We start from the raw sequence: 20,551 nt of genomic DNA, 5'->3' as shown, positions 1-20,551 counted from the left end.
CAGTTTGGATTCCGTAGAAACACTGGAACACGTGAGGCAATACTGACCTTACGACTTATCTTAGAAGAAAGATTAAGGAAAGGTAAACCTACGTTTCTAGCATTTGTAGACTTAGAGAAAGCTTTTGAGAATGTTGATTGGAATACTCTCTTTCAAATTCTGAAGGTGACAGGGGTAAAATACAGGGAGCGAAAGGCTATTTACAATTTGTACAGAAAGCAGATGGCAGTTGTAAGAGTCGAGGAGCATGAAATGGAAGCAGTGGTTGGGAAAGGAGTGAGACAGGGTTGTAGCCTCTCCCCGATGTTATTCAATCTGTATATTGAGCAAGCAGTAAAGGAAACAAAAGAAAAATTCGGAGTAGGTATTAAAATTCATGGAGAAGAAATAAAAACTTTGAGGTTCGCCGATGACATTGTAATTCTGTCAGAGACAGCAAAGGACTTGGAAGAGCAGTTGAATGGAATGGACAGTGTCTTGAAAGGAGGATATAAGATGAACATCAACAAAAGCAAAACAAGGATAATGGAATGTAGTCTAATTAAGTCGGGTGATGCTTAAAGTAGTAAAGGAGTTTTGCTATTTGGGGAGCAAAATAACTGATGATGGTCGAAGTAGAGAGGATATAAAATGTAGACTGGAAATGGCAAGGAAAGCGTTTCTGAAGAAGAGAAATTTGTTAACATCGAGTGTAGATTTAAGTGTCAGGAAGCCGTCTCTGAAAGTATTTGTATGGAGTGTAGCCACGTATCGAAGTGAAACGTGGACGATAAATAGTTTAGACAAGAAGAGAATAGAAGTTTCGAAATGTGGTGCTACAGAAGAATGCTGCAGATTAGATGAGTAGATCACATAACTAATGAGGAAGTATTGAATAGGATTGGGGAGAAGAGAAGTTTGTGGCACAACTTGACCAGAAGAAGGGATCGGTTGGTAGGACATGTTCTGAGGCATCAAGGGATCACCAATTTAGTATTGGAGGGCAGTGTGGAGGGTAAAAATCGTAGAGGGAGACCAAGAAATGAATACACTAAGCAGATTCAGAAGGATGTAGGTTGCAGTAGGTACTGGGAGATGAAAAAGCTTGCACAGGATAGAGTAGCATGGAGAGCTGCATCAAAGCAGTCTCAGGACTGAAGACCACAACAAGAACAACAACGATCCCAGTTTAATTAACAAAGTAAGAGCATGTGGACTATCAGACCAATTGTGTGATTGGATTGAAGAGTTCCTAGATAACAGAACGCAGCATGTCATTCTCAATTAGAGAAGTCATCCGAAGTAAGTGATTTCAGGTGTACCGCAGGGGAGTGTCGTAGGACCGTTGCTATTCACAATATTCATAAATGACCTTGTGGGATGACATCGGAAGTTCACTGAAGCCTTTTGCGGATGATGCTATGATATATCGAGAGGTTGTAACAATGGAAAATTGTACTGAAATCAGGAGGATCTGCAGCGAATTGACGTATGGTGCAGGGAATGGCAATTGAATCTCAATGTAGACAAGTGTAATGTGCTGCGAATACATAGAAAGAAAGATCCCTTATCATTTAGCTACAAAATAGCAGGTCAGCAACTGGAAGCAGTTAATTCCATAAATTATTTGGGAATACGCATTAGGAGTGATTTAAAATGGAATGATCATATAAAGTTGATCGTCGGTAAAGCAGATGCCAGACTGAGATTCATTGGAAGAATCCTAAGGAAATGTAATCCGAAAACAATGGAAGTAGGTTACAGTACGCTTGTTCGCCCGCTGCTTGAATACTGCTCAGCAGTGTGGGATCCGTACCAGATAGGGTTGATAGAAGAGATAGAGAAGATCCAGTGGAGAGCAGCGCGCTTCGTTACAGGATCATTTAGTAATCGCGAAAGCGTTACGGAGATGATAGATAAACTCCAGTGGAAGACTCTGCAGGAGAGACGCTCAGTAGCTCGGTACGGGCTTTTTGTTGAAGTTTCGAGAACATACCTTCACCGAAGAGTCAAGCAGTATATTGCTCCCTCCTATGTATATCTCGCGAAGAGACCATGAGGTTAAAGTCAGAGAGATTAGAGCCCACACAGAGGCATACCGACAATCCTTCTTTCCACGAGCAATACGAGACTGGAGTAGAAGGGAGAACCGAGAGAGGTACTCAAGGTACCCTCCGCCACACACCGTCAGGTGGCTTGCGGAGTATGGATGTAGATGAAAAAATTAATTATTGTGGCTCATAGACCTCCAATCTTTGTCTACTCCGCTCACCTGGTATTTATTCAGAAAGTGTAATGCTGGACGGAACTTTTCAATGGAATACAGAAACATTGCAGCAGTAAGAATGCCGTTTTGTGTACAGTGCACTTATTGCGTGCTGATGACAATAGTCTTGTAGTATACTTAGATAAAATTTGGGTTTCACAAAACCTGTTCTTCTCGACTTCAACGGAAGTAGTGGCCTAAAACTACCTACAGGTACTTTGGTATAGCGTATATCGGCGTTGTGGGAGATGGGTGCAGCGATGAAGGGTGAGTAAAAGCTGCAAAAAGAAACTTTTGGAGATGCAGGTAATGTTCTCGGACTTCCTAAGGCGAGTCGTGGGAACAAAAAAATACTTGCTGCGGCACACTGGTACTTCGCGCTGTAGCGTGCGGAGTCTCTCGCAAATAAAATGCATTCAAATTGACACGGTACAATAATGATTAATTGTATAATGTTCTTAGCAACTTTGTGGTTGGAAGGTTTTTTTTTCTCTCTCTCTCTTTTTTTTTTTTTTTTTTTTTTTTTTTTTTTTTTTTTTTTCAAGGTCCAACAGAACACACATTCATCAGCGATGACAGTTTTCATTACACAGACGAAACAATCTCACATATCTTAACGTAGTTTACTTTTATTGCGGAATACTTTTATGCTTTTCTGATAAAATATGTCACATGCAACAATAAACTTTTACAATTTTCATGTAATCTTTCGGTGCAAATATGCTAGCGGTAATGTTTTATCAACAGGTTGAAGAAAAAACGTATTTTTGTTCAACATTTCATGTATTGTTAGTTTTTACTTTTTTTCATAACAGCCGGAAAGAATTTTCGTTTGAAAAGAACATCATCATATTCTATATTAAAAATAGAGGTACTAATGTTTTTTCTGAAGTTTTACTAACATTAGAAATTGCAACTGGCTGGCAATGCCTAAGTTGGTGAGATGACCTTGAGGTGCCTATTTTCGTGGCGGCTGCTGTAGTGCATGTAAGTTCGCATGTTTGACGGTTGCGTAATGGCTGGTTATGTTTATTTTGGTAAATAGCCAAAATCCATCCATCCCCCCCCCCCCCCCCATATTTTTTGTCATGAATTTTACAAGCAATGTACCTCAAATTATTGTCTTTGGGTTCAGGATCACTGCACACGTGTCCACCACAATGCCGACGGATGTACATCTCTAAATTTTTTAATTTACGTGCAGAATGTATGCATAAGTGGGATATACTCCAGCTTATGTGCAGTTTGACTTCCTGTCATTCAGCTTAAAGTACAGCTATGGTTTCTGCATTTTTCGTGTTTCCTGACGTCATCACGAGAAATAGAAATGCAGCTGTAGTGTTGTCAGACAGCATACTCGTATTAGGAATCAGAACTTCTATAGTCTATTTCACGTTAAGTTATTGAATTAGTAGTATGTTTATGGTTTCTCTCTGAATGGAGCTGTCACTGGTGCATGGCAGCACGACTCCATGGCGACTTGGCTCATGCCAGGTATGTCGCAGACGGGGTTGAGGTGGACTTCTTAACCGAGGAAAGGAAGCTGTCCCTGAAGAGTTACTTGCTTAAATATAGACTCAAGTGTTCCTACTAAATGGTGTACAGTTTGGCCTTTAACTTATGGGGAATAAGTCGAAGCGAGTCGTGTCTGGAAGGTTTGGCCCTCCTGGTGTTTGCTTAAAGAAAGATGCAGGTGGAGAGACTCTAGCTTATAATTAGGAGAAACAGTGACCATACGCCTCTGAGCGAATAGCAGCTAGTGGAAACATGTTGATCAGGTCAGCAGATAAGCATGGCCCTACACAAACGTCTATTGTCTCTGACGCCATAGTGCCAGTATTCCATAACTCAGATTCTGACGACAGAGAGCCTATCCGAGCATGCCCTGGTCACCATGTTCGATCGACATCTTGTAGTCCAGCTCACCCATCTTGGGTTCTGACGCTATAATAGAGCCACACCATTAGTATCTTAAGTGTGAACCAGTATGCTAGACTTCCACACTGTCATAAAATAGTCTGACAGGTCTGAGCTGAATTGTGATAACATAATGTTGTGCCAGTACGCTCCAGTCACCATATTCAATCGCCATCTTGCATTCCACGTCAGAATCCTTGGTTTCTGATGTCATAGTTATGCTGGTGCACACTTCCATGTCGCGGTTTCAGACGTCATTGAGGCTGTCCCATTATTCCAAGTCAGCGAGCATGTCAATGCACCATTTTGAATTTCCCACCAATTTATACTTAGGACAACAACGCTTCTTTTTTTGGCAACAGAACAGCGCAGTTGGACTGTTTCATTAAAAAAAAAATCCCGCCAAAATTTTGAATTTCCCGCGCTTTTATTCATAGAGGAATTGGCCTTTGTCAGGAGGGGTACGGTGTGGGGGAATCCCGTGGGTGATTGATGCCGTCATCAGTGACGTCAGCACGCCAGAAAATCACACCAGAACTGTTCTTGCCATAACGTAACATCAGATGTCTCCATAGGCTTTCTAAATGGTGACACACATATAGCAAGTCATTGGATTGTTACATCAATTTTATGGTGAAATGAATGAATGATGTATCGAAGTTTCCAGCTAAAGAAGTGAGAAGCCTCTTCCGGATGTAGTCTTGTGCTTTTAAAACCATTATTGTACCAACAACACAGAATTTCGCTTTGACAAATTCGGTACTGACAATTAGAAAACGGAAATTTCCACACACATTTACGACAAATACTGAAGCTATTTGTAAATGGGCTGTTAATGTTTTCAACAAATGTAAGTCATCCATCTACTTCTCGCATACTTTATGAAGCCAATGAAAAAAACTAAATGAGTGTGGCTAGGCCTCTCGTCAGGTAGACTGGTATCCTAGTGCAAGTCTCTTTAGTTAAAGCCACTTTGGTGAGTTGCATATTGATGAGGATGAAATGATGATGAAGACGAAACAACACCCAGTCCCTGAGCATGGTAAATGTCCAACCCAGCAGGGAATCGAACCCCGACCCCTTACTTGGCATTCCACTGCACTGACCACTCAGCTATGGGGGCAGATGCGAAGCCAAAGGACACTGTAAAACGCTATATTTCACTCAATCTCACATGTTTGGCCTTACTACATCTCTCACATACATTATGATATGCCTTTCAATTATCTGGAAATCTTAGCATTTTATGCCCAAACTTAAACAGTACACTGCCTTAATGTCATGAACAGAACACTAGTTCATCATAGTCTCATCACACACACACACACACACACACACACACACACACACACACACACACACACAAAATAACTGTCAAGCAAATGGTTAGAGAAATGTATTCATAGAGCTTACATAGCAGGAAAATGTGCTATAATAGTTCATACAGACACGTGGGTCACTTTGTCTCAGTTGGCATAGGCCTAGTACCATACTAATGGTGGTTGTAGTTGTAGTAGTAGTAGTAGTAGTAGTAGTACCCTGCATTCATAAATGATTCTTCATTTAATTTATAAGTGGTTTACATTGTACATAAGATGTCTAACGTTTACAGCATTCTATCTGCCACTCACCCATAGTGTCCAGGCTTATTGGTCATCAAGAATACATTGGTAAACTTTACGACCCTAATATAATACTTCATTGCACAGGTGGAACTCACAGACCCCCAACTAGCACTGAAAAGTATGAAATGCTCGTGTGTTGGCGAGAGTGTTTTGTGGGTGGTGGTGGTGGTGGTGGTGGTGGTGGTGGTGGTGGTGCTGGTGCTGGGAGCTGTAGTGTGAGAAGCATTTTGCTACAGTTGGGGTGTACTCTGTCGGACATTTTGGCACAGTTTGGAGGCATTTTGATACAGTGTTTTCTGCTGTAACATTTATGAGGTCAGGTGCAGTCTCCACTGATCCATTTCCTGCTTCGTATAAATTCCGCAGTCCAGACTTCATCTGAAATATTTCAGATTTATCAGAAAACTTCAGAAGTAGTCTCTGCTATAAATTTCTAGCATGTTACTCACCTGTGACATTCCAACACAGTAAACCACTGAACAGGCTGAATGAATGTATTTCTGTGAGACCACTCTACAGGTACAAACCTGCACGGTTCTAAGTTTAGAATCCGTGACATCTTCGATGTTAGAATCGAAGATGGCTGACCGAGGAACATGGGTGCAGTCCAAAATAATTGTTCCAATTTCTGTGACATTGCAGTCGTCCACCCCTCACCTCTCATCCTCAGAATTCAGGCTTACTAGCCATCAAGTGGACTTACTACTTCGGCCTCCAACTCCATAGTTGTAGGCTGATCATTATCAGGGAGTGTCATAAGAGATCTATCACTCACAGGCACCTATTATCACGTCCCTGTTCTCTGTTACCTCCTGGAGTTCACTTTCGGCTCTTGCTCTGGCAGCTTAACTTTCTCGCTACCTGCCACTTCCCCAGTGGGTGTTAATCCTTCACGACCTCGGCTTAATGCGGTAGCCCATGTTCGCCTCGGCCTTCATTCGCTTCCGTAGGACACTATTCCAGCCTCACTCTATCACCTGCAGTTTCACAACCTTCGCACAGAACTTTGCAGTAGTATCTTTGTGTACACTGATGGATCTCGGACTGACTGTGGTGTCGGGTGTGCCTTTGTCATTGGCACAGACATTTTTTGGAATCATCTACCACAACAGTGCTCAGTATTTACAGCAGAGCTCTTCGCCCTGTATCGGGCCAATCGGTACATCTGGTGACACAGGTTTTTCGATTGTGTAATCTGCTCCAACTCTCAGTGCCCTTCAAAGCCTCTGTGTGCTGTACACCGTCCATCCCTTAATGGAACGGGTCCAGGAAAGCTGTCACTTGCTGCTCACTCTTGATGGAGCCACTGTGACGTTTATGTGGGTTCCTCGTCACATCGATTCGACAGGAAACGAGGCCACTGATGCTACTGCCGAGGCTGCAGTCCTGGTACCTCGGCCCACTAATTCTTTCGTTCCCTGTGATGATTTCTGTGTTGCTGTCTGCCAGGAGATGGTATCACTTTGCCATCACCATTGGACCTCCCTTCGTGAGAATGAGCTTTGGGCTACTAAGCCTCTCCCACCGGTTCGGAAGACCTCCTCTCGGCACTCTTGCCATTAGGAGATCATTTTAGCTAAGTTGCATATCGGGCACCATCTTTTTAGCCATCACCATTTGTCAAGTGGTGCTCCCCCACACTTTGTGCTCATTGCACTCAACCTTTGACGGTCCGCCATATGGATTGTTTTGGCAATCAACGTGCACGCTCTTGACTGAATTTTACTTTATATCCATTGCAGCAATATGGTTAAGGATATTTAATTTTTAGTTCAGAACCTCAATTTGTTTATGGCGTATTTTATAGTCATTTATCCACATCCCTGTTTTTAGCTGTCTTCTTTTCCGTCGATTGGGTTTAACGTGCAGTCGTTATTAACTTCTTTCTGTGTCTTCATTTTCTACAGTTCCGACTTGGGCATGTATGGCCCTAGTTGTTTTTGCGCCTTAAAACAAAACAAAAAAACTAACTCCGAGGCTGAAGAAACTGACTTACACACTCAATTATAAGCATTAGACCATTCTTCTCTCTCAAATCAGCACAGCAACAAGCTCCCTGATGCAGATCCCAATACGCTGGAGTGGAAATAGTCAACGTGGCGAACTGTGTCCAGATTTAGAGTTTCCACTATATCCACACCAGCACCGAAGAGTAAGCATGCAGACGAGCTCCCTGTTGCAGCATTTGATGTACACACACACAGTTCACAAAGTAACAAATGTATGTTTACTATGTACAGGAGTTGTATAATAAATAAATAAATATATTTTTCCTTTTACAAGGTGTGATATCTTTTATTCCATCATACTCATATACCATGAGACTTTACTGTTCAGATGTTGAAAAGAGAGCTATAATAGTTCATAATTTACAATTTCAGAGACACTTTACATTTCAGTTTCTTCTGTATCGGAGAGACTTTGCACATTTATAGTTTTCAGTCATATACTATTCAGATGACAATACACATGATGCTTTAGGATAGCAACTGTTATGGATTCTTCAGTTAAATATTAACTTCAATCCTTGCTGTAATTAATGTCTTTGTTCTGACACATAGTATCTATGAAAAATATTTCTCGTGAAATTTACTCCATGTATGACTTATCTGGCATTCATCCAGTACAGATGACAAAATTTGTACATGTCTTTTATACGTCTACTGAAGCAACTATGATCAAGGGCTGCCTGTTCCCATGCACCAATATGTGCAACACAACAGGCAAAATCACAAGCAATTAGTGTGTGAACTGTCTCTCATTCTCCTTCTTCTGAAAACTGCACTTTCTGCTTCTTATTAGACAAAGCAAAATGGGTGCTCATGGTTTAAGGCTTCTTACTACATATAGATCAAAATTCAATGTGACAATGCCTCCTGTGGTAGATGGTTGAGTCTATATACACCCATCTGATGTATGCCGTATACCCTGTGATATGACGATTCACAGTCTTGTGTAATTGGAATTATATGTATCGAACAGGTGAACCGCACAAGGTGTTTATGCCAGGCAGGGGAGGCTGCAGAAAGCTACTTTCCCCATGAACTTTATTTGTACTGCTGCTACTTCAAAGCAAAAATCTGTGTGATTTGAGATTTTTTTTGGAGTGCAGTCCCATGCTTTGCTGTCTACATATATTGCTACTTCTCCACCCATTTAATGGAAAACGTTTAATTCACTCTCCTTTAAACCATGCGCTCTCATTATGCCACATTTTGGAACTTTAAAATTGCCATATCTCGAAAACTATTTCATCTACAGACCTGAAGTGTATACTGTTTTATTCAGTGTATTCAAACACTGAAAGGCACATGTTGGAATACAAATACCAAGCACAACCAACTAAGTGGAATATTGTTTTTGTCACATTCCGACATGTGCCTTTCAACATTGTGTTGGATAATTAGCGTTTTAAATGATGAAACTTGCACATTGTTGACACTTTTTACCAGAGAAAGTTCCTATAGAGTGAAACCAGTGGCTTAATAAATGACCCAAAATAAAAATGGAGATGGTTTTCTTAACATTCATATTAATCAGTTGTGGAATCAAACTCGATCAAATATTAACTTTCTTCTGCTAATTGTTTGAATGGAGTAAAACACACATGCCAGTGACTTTTCCTACATGACAAATGATAAGCATGCTGAATAAAAAAGGAACTTGGCAAGAAGATTTTATAAGGCCAAAGCAGTCACAAACACATAGAAGTCTCTACCATTTATTCCTATTAACAAAGCCAAAGATAAAGCAAAAATTGTTTCTGTTTTTACACATTTTGATGTTCATAAAATTCAAGTGGGTCCAGTGCAGATGGCATGCTTTTGTACATATTACAGGACTTGCTGCCTATGCCTATGACAACAAATGGTAGATGACGTGTGTGCTATCAAGAAATTAAAGAGGAGAAGTAAACCTTTTATTTATGCATCCTTGTCAACCAGCTCTTTCTTTTCCATAACAAAGAAGACCTGATAAGTTGAACATACTAAAAAAATTTAATACTTTTTAAATTAAATCCCAAATCAGCCACTGGAAGAACATGTAAACTATCAGATGAAGAGCTGCAAAGAGCCTTACAGATTACATTGGAAAAGAACAAGCATTTTATCAAGAAACTGCTTGGAAAAATCAGGTTATGCCTTTTAAAAGAAAACTGCAATATACAGGGTGGTCAGAAAGCTTGTAAGGGTATTGCAGGGGAGGTTGTTAAGAAAAAAATTCAATACGTTGTGCCATTCCCAAGTTGTTTAACATTGAAGTTAGCCAATCAGGGCACTGAACTCGAAAATAGTAAGGAGAAATTAGTGACTCACTAGTTGAGCTGAACAGGGCTGTGTAAAAACAAGAAAGATTAAAATGAGAGACAGTGGTATAGAAAAGTCAGAACTGGTTGCACATAACAGGGGCTACAGGAAAAAGCAATATCTCAGTTTTGTCAGTGACACAAAAAACAGTTTTGCTAGTGAGATATGGAAGTGTCTCAGGTGTATCCAAGGCTCAACTAGATATCAATAGGACACGAACTGTGTCAGAGAAAGAGGAAGAAAGCCCAGGATGTTAAGTGACAGTTCTGGAAGAGGTGTAGGCTAGCTGTTGCAAGAAGAATTAGGTAACTATTATCAGATCACAAATGACTTCCGCCATTTCGCCAAGTGGTTGAGAACCTACCATCTTTGTGTGAGGACTTCCTAAAAGTTATGTCGTGATAGCATGTGATGGAGGAAGCAGTACTGACAAACATAGAAATTTCAAAGATAATTTTAGCAAGAAGCAATACAATTACTGAGTTTGTTCCTGTTTTAGGCATTACAATCAGCATCAGTTGAGTGACTCTGAATCAGGTCAATGTAATTGATCAACTCCATATATCAGGTAGTGGACCAAACTGATTTAGTGTCTGTCAGTGCAATTAGCAACAGGGATTTTATGAGACGTGGTCTACATTTTGACAGAAAGGGGAAAGCTGGCTGACTTGCAGGTTCAACATATGAGAACAGTTGGCACTGATACAACACCATGTCACTACATCTTTACTGATTTTGTACTAATCAGTCAATTTTATTTTGATGCATGTTTTATTTCAGTTTTGTGTATATCCCTTGTGGCAGTTCTCCACCTAGTCTGTCTCCCCATCGGTGTTATTCCCAAATTACAACACTGTCCACAGTGCTAGTTATTACTGGCACTCAATTGAAGAGTGGTGTTCAAACAATGCTGCATAATACAAAGTGCTATCAAGGTATTTAGGAGTTTAGAGGTGTTCTGGTGTTGTTCTTTCCTAAAATGGGTTCAACTTGAGTTTAAGTTCCCCTGTGCCCCTCTTATTCCTAAGAGGGAACATACACATTTGTTTTTGCAGTGTGTTTGGTTTGTATCGGTTATTACCTCTACAGTCTCACTTATCTCATAGTAGTTGACATTAGCTGTCAGCATAGACAAAATTTAGTGTCCTGAGGCTGTGAGGTTGATACTTTGGATAGATATTTAACCCTCCAGAACTCTCAATCTGAAATTTACTTGGATACACGCAAAGACCTGACATGTCTTTTGTGCAGTTTATCCCATTGGTATATTTTATTGATATTTGGGGCTCAGTAACTAAGTTACAACTTATTATAATGAATTAAATATATATCTTTATTATTCAAAATTATAAAAATGACATATTTTCGAAGATACAAGTAAGAGTTTACCTTTTGTTACAAATTTTACTACAAAGTTAAAGTTCCCATAGGGTAAAATATAATTGTTTCCTATTGTAGTAGCTTGTGTTGTAAATTACATGTGTAAAGTCTGGAAAGGACAGATAACTCACTGGAAACATACACCAGAGGTTACAGAAGAGAAATCAGAAAATATTTGGCAATAAATCAGACTTACATGCGCAGTTTTAGCACATCTTTCACAGATGACAATCAAATGTTCAAGGCATGAATAGGTGTAAAAAAATTTGCAACTGAATCTACTTGACTTACCCTTTTTTTGTAAGCTTGCATTGCATGCATTTTTTTGTGGAAATTACAGAATTTGAAGTGTCTGCTCTCTTCCCAATTATTGGCAACATATATTGTTCTTGCTGATTAGATCCTGTTGTAGCTTCATCAGGGCTTGGATTTATTTCTAGGTCACCTACATATTCTCTTATTATAGCCTCAGTATATTCTGTGGCTTGGTTTCTAGCGAATATTTCTGCAAATTCTTTGGTTTTACAACTGGTCTTTGAGTTGCTTGGAGTACATTCAGCTGTAACTATTGGTGATGTCAGTCTCTGCACCTTGACTTTGTTATTGTTTCATTTGCCATTTTTATAGAAAGACATCTTTTTTGGCTGAAGGGGAAAAGGAATACCCCTTCAATTCACTGCATGTCTATGTAGCTGGTATTTCACCAACTCCTCACCACGTTTCTTAAAAAAACATTGCCTTCTCTTAAGTTTTATGTTATTTCTGGTGAGAATGGAATAGAATAGAATAGAATAGAATAGAATATTTTTATTAGCCTTTCAGTATTTTTCATACAATTGGCTTCGTAAAAGTTTACAGAGGGTTTTAGTTTCAGTACGATATTCAAATAGTTACAGAAAGGGGAGAAAAGGAACTAAAGACCTTTTCTTCAGCATTATGTAAAACAATGTTTTATACAGTAATTAAATACACACATAAGAAAAGAATCACAGTAAATAACTAGCTTATATATCATCACAACATTTTCTTCATAACTTAGGTAAAACATATATTTTGATGATTAGTTTCTAAGAACTCTTCAGTTGTATAGAATTCGTTGTTTTTTGGCCAGGTTTGCAATGTATTCTTATATTTATTTAGTGGTACTGTACGAGCTGAGCATGGTAACTTAGTGAAAAATTTTATGCTTAAATACTTATAGTTATTATGGACTACAGCAAGTCTTGTGGAAGGCAAGTCCAGCAGGTGACTGTTTCTTGTACTGTGTGCATGCACATCACATCTCATGTTCAATTTTTTCAGATTTTCTCTGGCATATATTAAACAGTTATATATGTACATGCTTGGCACTGTCATTACGCCAAGAGATTTAAAATAATTTCTGCAGGACTCTCTGGGTGCTAACCCCTCCATGTGCCTGATGCTTTCTTCTGCCATCTGAAAATACATTCAACCCCTGGGGAGTTACCCCAAAGCAATATTCCATATTGCAGTTGGGAATGAAAAAAAGCATAGTATGAGTGGAGTAGCAATTGCTTGCTCACACTGTTTCTTAATTTATACAATAAGAAAAGTACTCGTGCTAGTTTACTACATAAATAATTGGTGTGTCCTTCCCATGAGAGCTTTTAGTCTATGATTAGTCCAAGTAATTTCACTGTTTTGTTTTCATTTTTAGTTACTTTGAGATTAAAAATTATTTCTTCTGTTTTTGTTTGATTTATGCACAGCTGGTTAGCCTGACACCAGTAATTAGCCATTTGCATCATTTCTCTATTTTTGTCCAGTACACTCTGTAAGTTCTCTCCTGTACTTATTAATGTCATATCGTCAGCATATAGTATGTTCTTACACGGTATGTAATTCGAGAAGTCATTAACATAGACAATGAACAGAAAAGGTCCAAGAACAGAGCCTTGGGGTATTCCTCTTTCTATAGGGAGTATTTCTGACCTTTGCTTATTTGCATATACAAGTTGTAACCTATTGCTTATATAAGATCTGAATAGTCGGAGTGTGTCATCTTCAATGCCATAGTATTTTAACTTTTTGATGAGTATGTCATGTGACACTGAGTCAAAAGCTTTGCTTAGGTCAATAAGTGTTCCAGACATTGATACCCTTTTTTCATACCCTTCATAAACATTGCTTACCAAAGCTTCTACTGCTTTTACAGTTGATAGGTGTGGCCTGAAGCCAAACTGTTGTTCATTTAAAATTTTGTTGGTTTCAAAATACCTGTATATCTGCTTATGCACACAATTTTCTACTAACTTGGATATGATTGGTACTATTGAAATGGGTCTGTAGTTATTTGGGAGGTTTCTTTCACCTTTTTTATACACAGGCAATGTAACTGTGAGCTTAAGACAGTTGGGGAATATTCCTTCATCAAGTACTCTGATAGTGAGAGAAGTGGCATTTAAATTTCTTTTGCTATACATTTAATAATGAGATTACTGAGTCCATAATAATCTTCTGTTTTGGAGTTACTTAATTTGTTTATTGACTTATGAATATCATTTAATGTGATTCAGGTCCAAGTGAACTTCTCACTTCTTGTCTGTTTTGCACAAGTGAGCAATGCTTCTGCATCAGAGGCAGAATTGATGGGTGGGGTGGTGACACTATTTACAAAATATTCTTTGAGAATATTGCAGTCAATAGGGATACTCCTTTCTTTATTGGTATTATTTATTTCCCTTTTAATGACAGTCCAGGCAGCTTTACATTTATTTTTAGAATTTAAAATATATTCATCATTTGCACAGCACTTAGCATTTTTTATTTCTAATCTGTAAAGGTGTCTCATTTTAGTGTAATTTTCCTTGTCCCTATCACTGTTATGAGATTTGTCTTTCATAATCATCAGTAGTATTCTGAGTTTGTTAAGTTGTGGGGTGTACCACTTGTTAGTATTTTGTTGGTTATGAGTAATATTACTCTGGTGCCTTTTGGTTACCAAGGGGCATGTCATTTCTACTATATGCTTGATCTGTCAGGAAAATTGAAAAACATTTATTAATTGTTTTCTTGTTATCCATTACATGAGTCCAATCCATTTCTTTTAACTGGTTTATCATTTTGTTTACATTGGATTCACCTAGAATTCTATATGTCACTTCTCTCTCTGTAGTACTGAAGGCTGACTTTTTCTATTTGAAGCCATAGCCCTGCATGATCTAATATTCCTAATTCTATCACATCACATTGTATGGAGTCTCTTTGTACATTGCTAATTATGTTATCAAGGCATGCGTTCAGTCTAGTGGGTTTTTCACTGAGACAGTAATAGTTTAATGACTTCAGAGTGTTAATCATATGAATTACATTTTTTCTCTTTGCCCTTATATCTTTGTTAATATCATCTACAATTACAATTCTATGCTGTTTATATTTTGGCAACAACAATATTAAAGTATTAATTTTTTCTATAAATACTATCTCATCAGAGCCTGGGATTCGATAGATTGAGACAATTACAATTACAGTTTTCTACTGAGCGAGGTGGCGCAGTGGTTAGCACACTGGACTCGCATTCGGGAGGACGACGGTTCAATCCCGTCTCCGGCCATCCTGATTTAGGTTTTCCGTGATTTCCCTAAATCGTTTCAGGCAAATGCCGGGATGGTTCCTTTGAAAGGGCACGGCCGATTTCCTTCCCAATCCTTCCCTAACCCGAGTTTGCACTCAGTCTCTAATGACCTCGTTGTCGACGGGACGTTAAACACTAACCACCACCACCACCACCACCAATTGCAGTTTTCTGTTCATGCATTACCACACCGGCAACTTCTATTGTAGCTTCAAGGCATATTCTACTAAGGTCTACAACTGAGTAATGCAATTCAAGGTCACTTTTGACATATATTGAGACCCCACCATGTGTAATACTTTTTCTGCAGTAGCTTGTAACTAACGAATATCCAAGAGGAACACACAAGTCTATTTCAGTGTCTTTCATCCAGTGTTCATTGATGCATAGAACACTGCAGTTGATTTTATCGAGCCAGTATTGTAATTCATTGATTTTACATCTAAGAGATTGTACATTTATATGAAGGAGGAGGAAACTGTCACTGCTGCATAATGGTATTCTACTTTCACAGAACCTTCTGTATTCATTTATTTTCTCTACATGACCTAGGGTTTCACAATTATCTGAATGAATTAGACTGCTGCAGTTTCCACTTAATGTGCTTTCTAACTTTGCTTCGTCTGTAATGTTGTTTTCTCTAAAAAAAAGGAGGTGTACAGTCATGCTCTGTGGGACTGTCTTTTAAGACAAGGCTGCTGCGTGACTCCAGCCATATTTAGCATAGAATAAAAAGCAACCATTGGCAGTCTTCTGGTACTCCTGTTAACACTGAATGTTTCACACTGCTGGTCATTAGTGTCAACTCCACCTTTGTGTTTGTTGTAGTGTGTAATAATTTCGGGTTTTTTGTTTTCACCCATTCAGTATCAATAGCATCATCATTATGCATGATAGAAATGAGTACCACTTTTTTTTCGATTTTCAGGATATAAGAAACCAAAGTGGCTTTAGTGCGAAAGCCAAATATGCTTGATTGTACATCGTGGTCTGTGAGTCTTGAAAGCTACTGGAATTTGTACTTTTTTTTTTTTTCTCCCCTTCTTCAGTGTTGCGACAGTAATGACATTTTTAAACACCATTTGTCCTGCCTGTGTCTCAGCTGATGGGCCAATTGTTCATCATTATGATGTGACCTGTGATGTGCAGAGGCAAAGAACATCTTCTAACAATGTCAGCAGGTGAGTTGCTGACATCAAATGGTGATCCTTCTGGTCATTTGCCAGCATAGAAAATGGTCACTGTCAAACAATGCCTAAATTTTTATTCCATACTTCCAAGGTTTCAATGGTATACATTGCACAAAGGGACATCTTCCCTGGAAACCTTCTAGTTTTTCATCAATTGTTATGTCAGCTCCTGGAGAGTAACTTTTCTGACAGTTTCTGCTGAAATTTTGGAAAAGTTCATGAATGCAGCAAACAGTTGTGTTTCTGTCACTTCCCTCTTGTCAATCTGTAATCAAAACATAAACATGTGAGCAGAAACAGGAATCACTTCCTGCTCATCACCAAACTGAAAATTTCAACACCATGGCATTTGGTATTTCATAAATCTAACGTGTTGAGGTGGTGTGCTTGAAGTCTTCCACTCAGATATAACAGCCTGATTAGAGCCTTGATCTCTGTCACCTTTGTAAAATGGTCATCTTTTTCATGCTGCTATTTTGCACATCAATATTGTTCAGAGAACTGATGTGTGTGTTTCACAATAACCTGCATCATTGAAACATCAAAAAATTGCTCCCACACTTGTAAAGGAGTTCTTGCTTTATGAGCAGAACTTGTGGCAGCCCGTATTGTACCACTCAATGTGTTTTGTTTTCCATTTTTCTGTCGCAATGGGGTTTTCTGCCATTGCCACTTGTCAATAATTTGATCCCCCTTTTCTTGAAAGTGATGAAACAATTGTTGTCTCCACCATGTGGATGATTCAGCATTGAATCCTCTTGACCATTTGAATCCTCAGTCTGGTCTGTTTCTGAATCTACTTCTCGTCCTCAATGATTACTTCTCGACACTTCATCTTCATTACTCAGAATTAGATCAGGATCATCTTCTGTTTCCTCTAACAGAAGACGACAAACTTCTTCAACATGATTGGAATCTGTGAGAGCAGGCTTTCTTGGTGAATTTCATATATGAAGTCTTCACCGGCCGCTCCAGGCGCATCGGGCGATTCCGCAGGCGCGTAATTGGCTGATGGTGGGAAGTGGATAGTGGTCCAATAAGAGACATCTGCCCGCGACCGATGATATCCCGACACTTTGCCACAAGATGACTGAGACGCATTCCGTCAAAACGTTGATATGCAACGACGATGCTACTTGGCTGACAACCCGTGAAGACTTCATATATGATTGGAATCATTCAAATTGTACAGTTTTCACTGTGCCATTTTTACCTGTAGAAGACATCACAGCTATGGAACTCACTTTGACCCCCATAGAACTTGAAATTTTTTACATTATTATAAGTTTTGGTACCTCAAATGAACAGTCACTGAGGAAAAATACATTATCTCACACATTTATCTCATCAGCTCTGACAGGAAAAGAGTATAGAGAGAAGAGATAGTAGTGGAATTACCTGGGAACCCGCATCAGACGTGAAAGGTCTTTGTGGCAGTGTCCTGTCGATTAAACGCTGAATGCAGAAAGGACAGTCATTACACAACCTGCAGAAGATATCAGCAGACTTGTCCCCCTCCTGTGGCCTTTGTATCAACAGACAATAATCAAAAATGAAACAAAGGAGACCTCACAGGCTGCACATTCCCATGGGTTAAATAGAAACATAGGTAGCTCTAACGTACTCTCTTGAGACTGCATTTTTGTGTTTCTCCCATCTGCTCCCTATCTTAAGAGTTCCATGAAGAATCTACAGTTGTGAAAAATGTTTGTCACAGCAGTTGTCAAGAAATAATCTTTTTTGAAATTACAGGCTTTTGTTATGGAAGATGGTGATTTACAGTATTGAAATGCGCTGTGAGATGTATTAAATCAACCATGGTAATCTGTTTTCTTTAATACTTGTTTTCAGTATATTGGATCAGATTGAATGGAGGTATGCCATTCTTCCCTAGCATAAAAATCAACTTGTTCTGGAATCACAAATGGCTCAATCTTTTCACTGACTATTTGTAAGATTTGTCTTCAAAAAGTGATGTAACAAGGAAAATTAGGATTGTTTTGAATATTGCCAGTCTCGAATGTGGCTATAACCACAATTTTTTACCAAATTTTTGGAAATTTTAGTGTCGTCTTTTGTGCAACTCAGTATTTAGTCATTAAGAAGTATTAACAGCATTTTTGTCATCTCCAGGTTCTCATACGAAACTGCAGTTGGGCCTCAGCAGCCAGGCCCAACTGTGTGTGTGTGTGTGTTTTTTTTGTTTTTTTTTCCCCCCCTCTATCCGAAGAATGACTTTGATTGTTAGAGTACTTTACTTTTAAGTGTGCCTATCTGTTGCTCAAATCCTTCTCCATGTTGTTAGTTGCAATATATCCTAATTTGTATTGTTGTAATTCTACCCTAGATTTTCCATTGTTTGATTACAGATTTTTACTCATTAAATTAATTGCATTTTTTATTTTTTGTTTATTTCAGTGAGAGTGGCAGAGGTATCTTTGGCTGACTTGAGAGGCATTAAGAGATGCATAGAATGGGAAGAGTATCAGGTGAGCATATGTATGATAACTATGTTTAAATAAACTGTGAGCAATGAAAATTTCATTTCCATGTTAGCAATGTATTATTTCAGATACCGAATAAAGGTTGACTGTGTCCATGAAGTGTCTGAAGTTTGGGTTTTCTAAAAGTGTTCCAGTAGTAGAAAGTAAAAGAACTGGAAATAGTAATATTCAAAAACTGTAATAGCATTGCTTACAGGATGTATGTTTGACAGCACAGAATTAACTGCTGGCTAAGGTACTGAGGAGCCAATGAAATTGCAAGACGTACAATAATGTTTGTAAAAAGGTAACTAATTGATAATTGTGTGTTGATGTTTTTAACACTGTGCACAAAGTATTAAAATGATGAAAACTTACAAGAAAGTATTGGGTGTCTTATTCATGGGACTGTAGAACTGGAAAAGTTGCTTGTCAACGTGCGGAGCACTTGAGTCGAGAAGAAGAAATATCAAGATTTTGCTGTGCCAACTTGGTTAGTGAATAGGTCAAAATTTGAGTGAAAAACAGCACCAGTATATTTAAATTACAATGCTTAAACTTTTCTTACTACTTGACAAATTTATATGTCCTGAAGGGAATTTGCAGTGTGAGACATCATACTTATTATTAAGATAACTTCAGGCCTAAAAATGGAAGTGCATGAGGTTTCTTCAGCACATAATAATTTGTTTACATTATGTTAGGAAGAGAATCTAGACTCTCAGTTAAAAACACTGTGGCAAATATTTTTTTCCATTGAGTAGACTCCATCTCTGATATTCAGTTCTCAAAGGTATGCAAAAATATTCATCTGTACCTTTGATAACCTCTTTATAAAACTCAAAACATTTTCCAAGCCACAATTTCTTTAGATACTGGAGTGCTTTGAAATTGGAACATACCAGTTAAAAGAAATGATAATTAAATCAAGACCATACACTGTCGACAGGCGTCAACGGGGACAGTTAAAAATGTGTGCCTCATCCAGGACTCAAACCCGGGATTTCCTGCTTACATGGCAGATGCTCTATCCATCTGAGCCACCAAGGGCCCAGAGGATAGTGCAACTGCAGGGATTTATCCCCTGCATGCTCCCCGTGAGGCCCACATTCTCAACTTAATGTCCTCACACTACATTCTTAGTGCCCCTGTCCGCTACACTCATTACTCGTGGCAGACAATCTGACTGAGTCCCATAAGAGTTCAGGCAATGCGTGTGCATCTGCACAGGAGGAGGAGGTCAGTGGCTGGTTGGTCTTAACTATATATGGAGGTGGTATCTGTTCTTTCGGACAAGTCCGAAAGAACAGATACTATCTCCATATATATCAGTTAAAATCTGTTTTATCATTTCCAAAAATAGCCTTGATGAGCAAGGATTATTCTATTGCAATCCAGGCTTGGTTGAAGAGTTTGAGGAAGAAGCAATGGGAGGTGGATGCACACAGAAGAAGAAGAAGAAGAAGAAGAAGAAGAAACAACACAGAAAGGCCACTGGTGGTACTGAGAGAGTTAGACCATTTCCTGAAAGAAGTCAGTTTCCTCAGTGAGGCTGTTTCTCATTTGAAATAAACATTTTTTTACTTTTGCAATTAATTAATTAATTAATTAATTAATTAATTAATTTCACAAATGAAATAGTATTTTCAATAAGAAACTGACTTTTGAAGAAAAATGTTTTCTTCAAGAAATTTTTTACACTTGTAGGCTGAAGCCTGAAGGAAACTATTAACTCACACCGGTCACACAATTTAATGATAGGACACTACAGACAATGGTGAAAATTAACAAAGTCCAGATATGGCACAA

At 38.7% G+C, this 20,551-nt stretch overlaps 1 protein-coding gene across 1 annotated transcript in view; it reads left to right on the top strand.

Moving 5' to 3' along the window:
- LOC126249022 (uncharacterized) overlaps nt 1-20,551 on the top strand; it is a 907,745-nt gene that overhangs the window by 54,692 nt on the left and 832,502 nt on the right. Inside the window, exon 2 of the mRNA XM_049950624.1 lies at nt 18,678-18,748. Within this exon, the coding sequence (XP_049806581.1) occupies nt 18,678-18,748 (71 nt within the window). The remainder of the gene's footprint in view (nt 1-18,677; nt 18,749-20,551) is intronic.

The sequence above is a fragment of the Schistocerca nitens genome, chromosome 3 (assembly GCF_023898315.1).
Source record: "Schistocerca nitens isolate TAMUIC-IGC-003100 chromosome 3, iqSchNite1.1, whole genome shotgun sequence".
NCBI lineage: Eukaryota > Metazoa > Arthropoda > Insecta > Orthoptera > Acrididae > Schistocerca > Schistocerca nitens.
The sequence above is the reverse complement of the archived record's forward strand: the minus strand, read 5'-3'. Positions and strand labels throughout refer to the sequence as shown.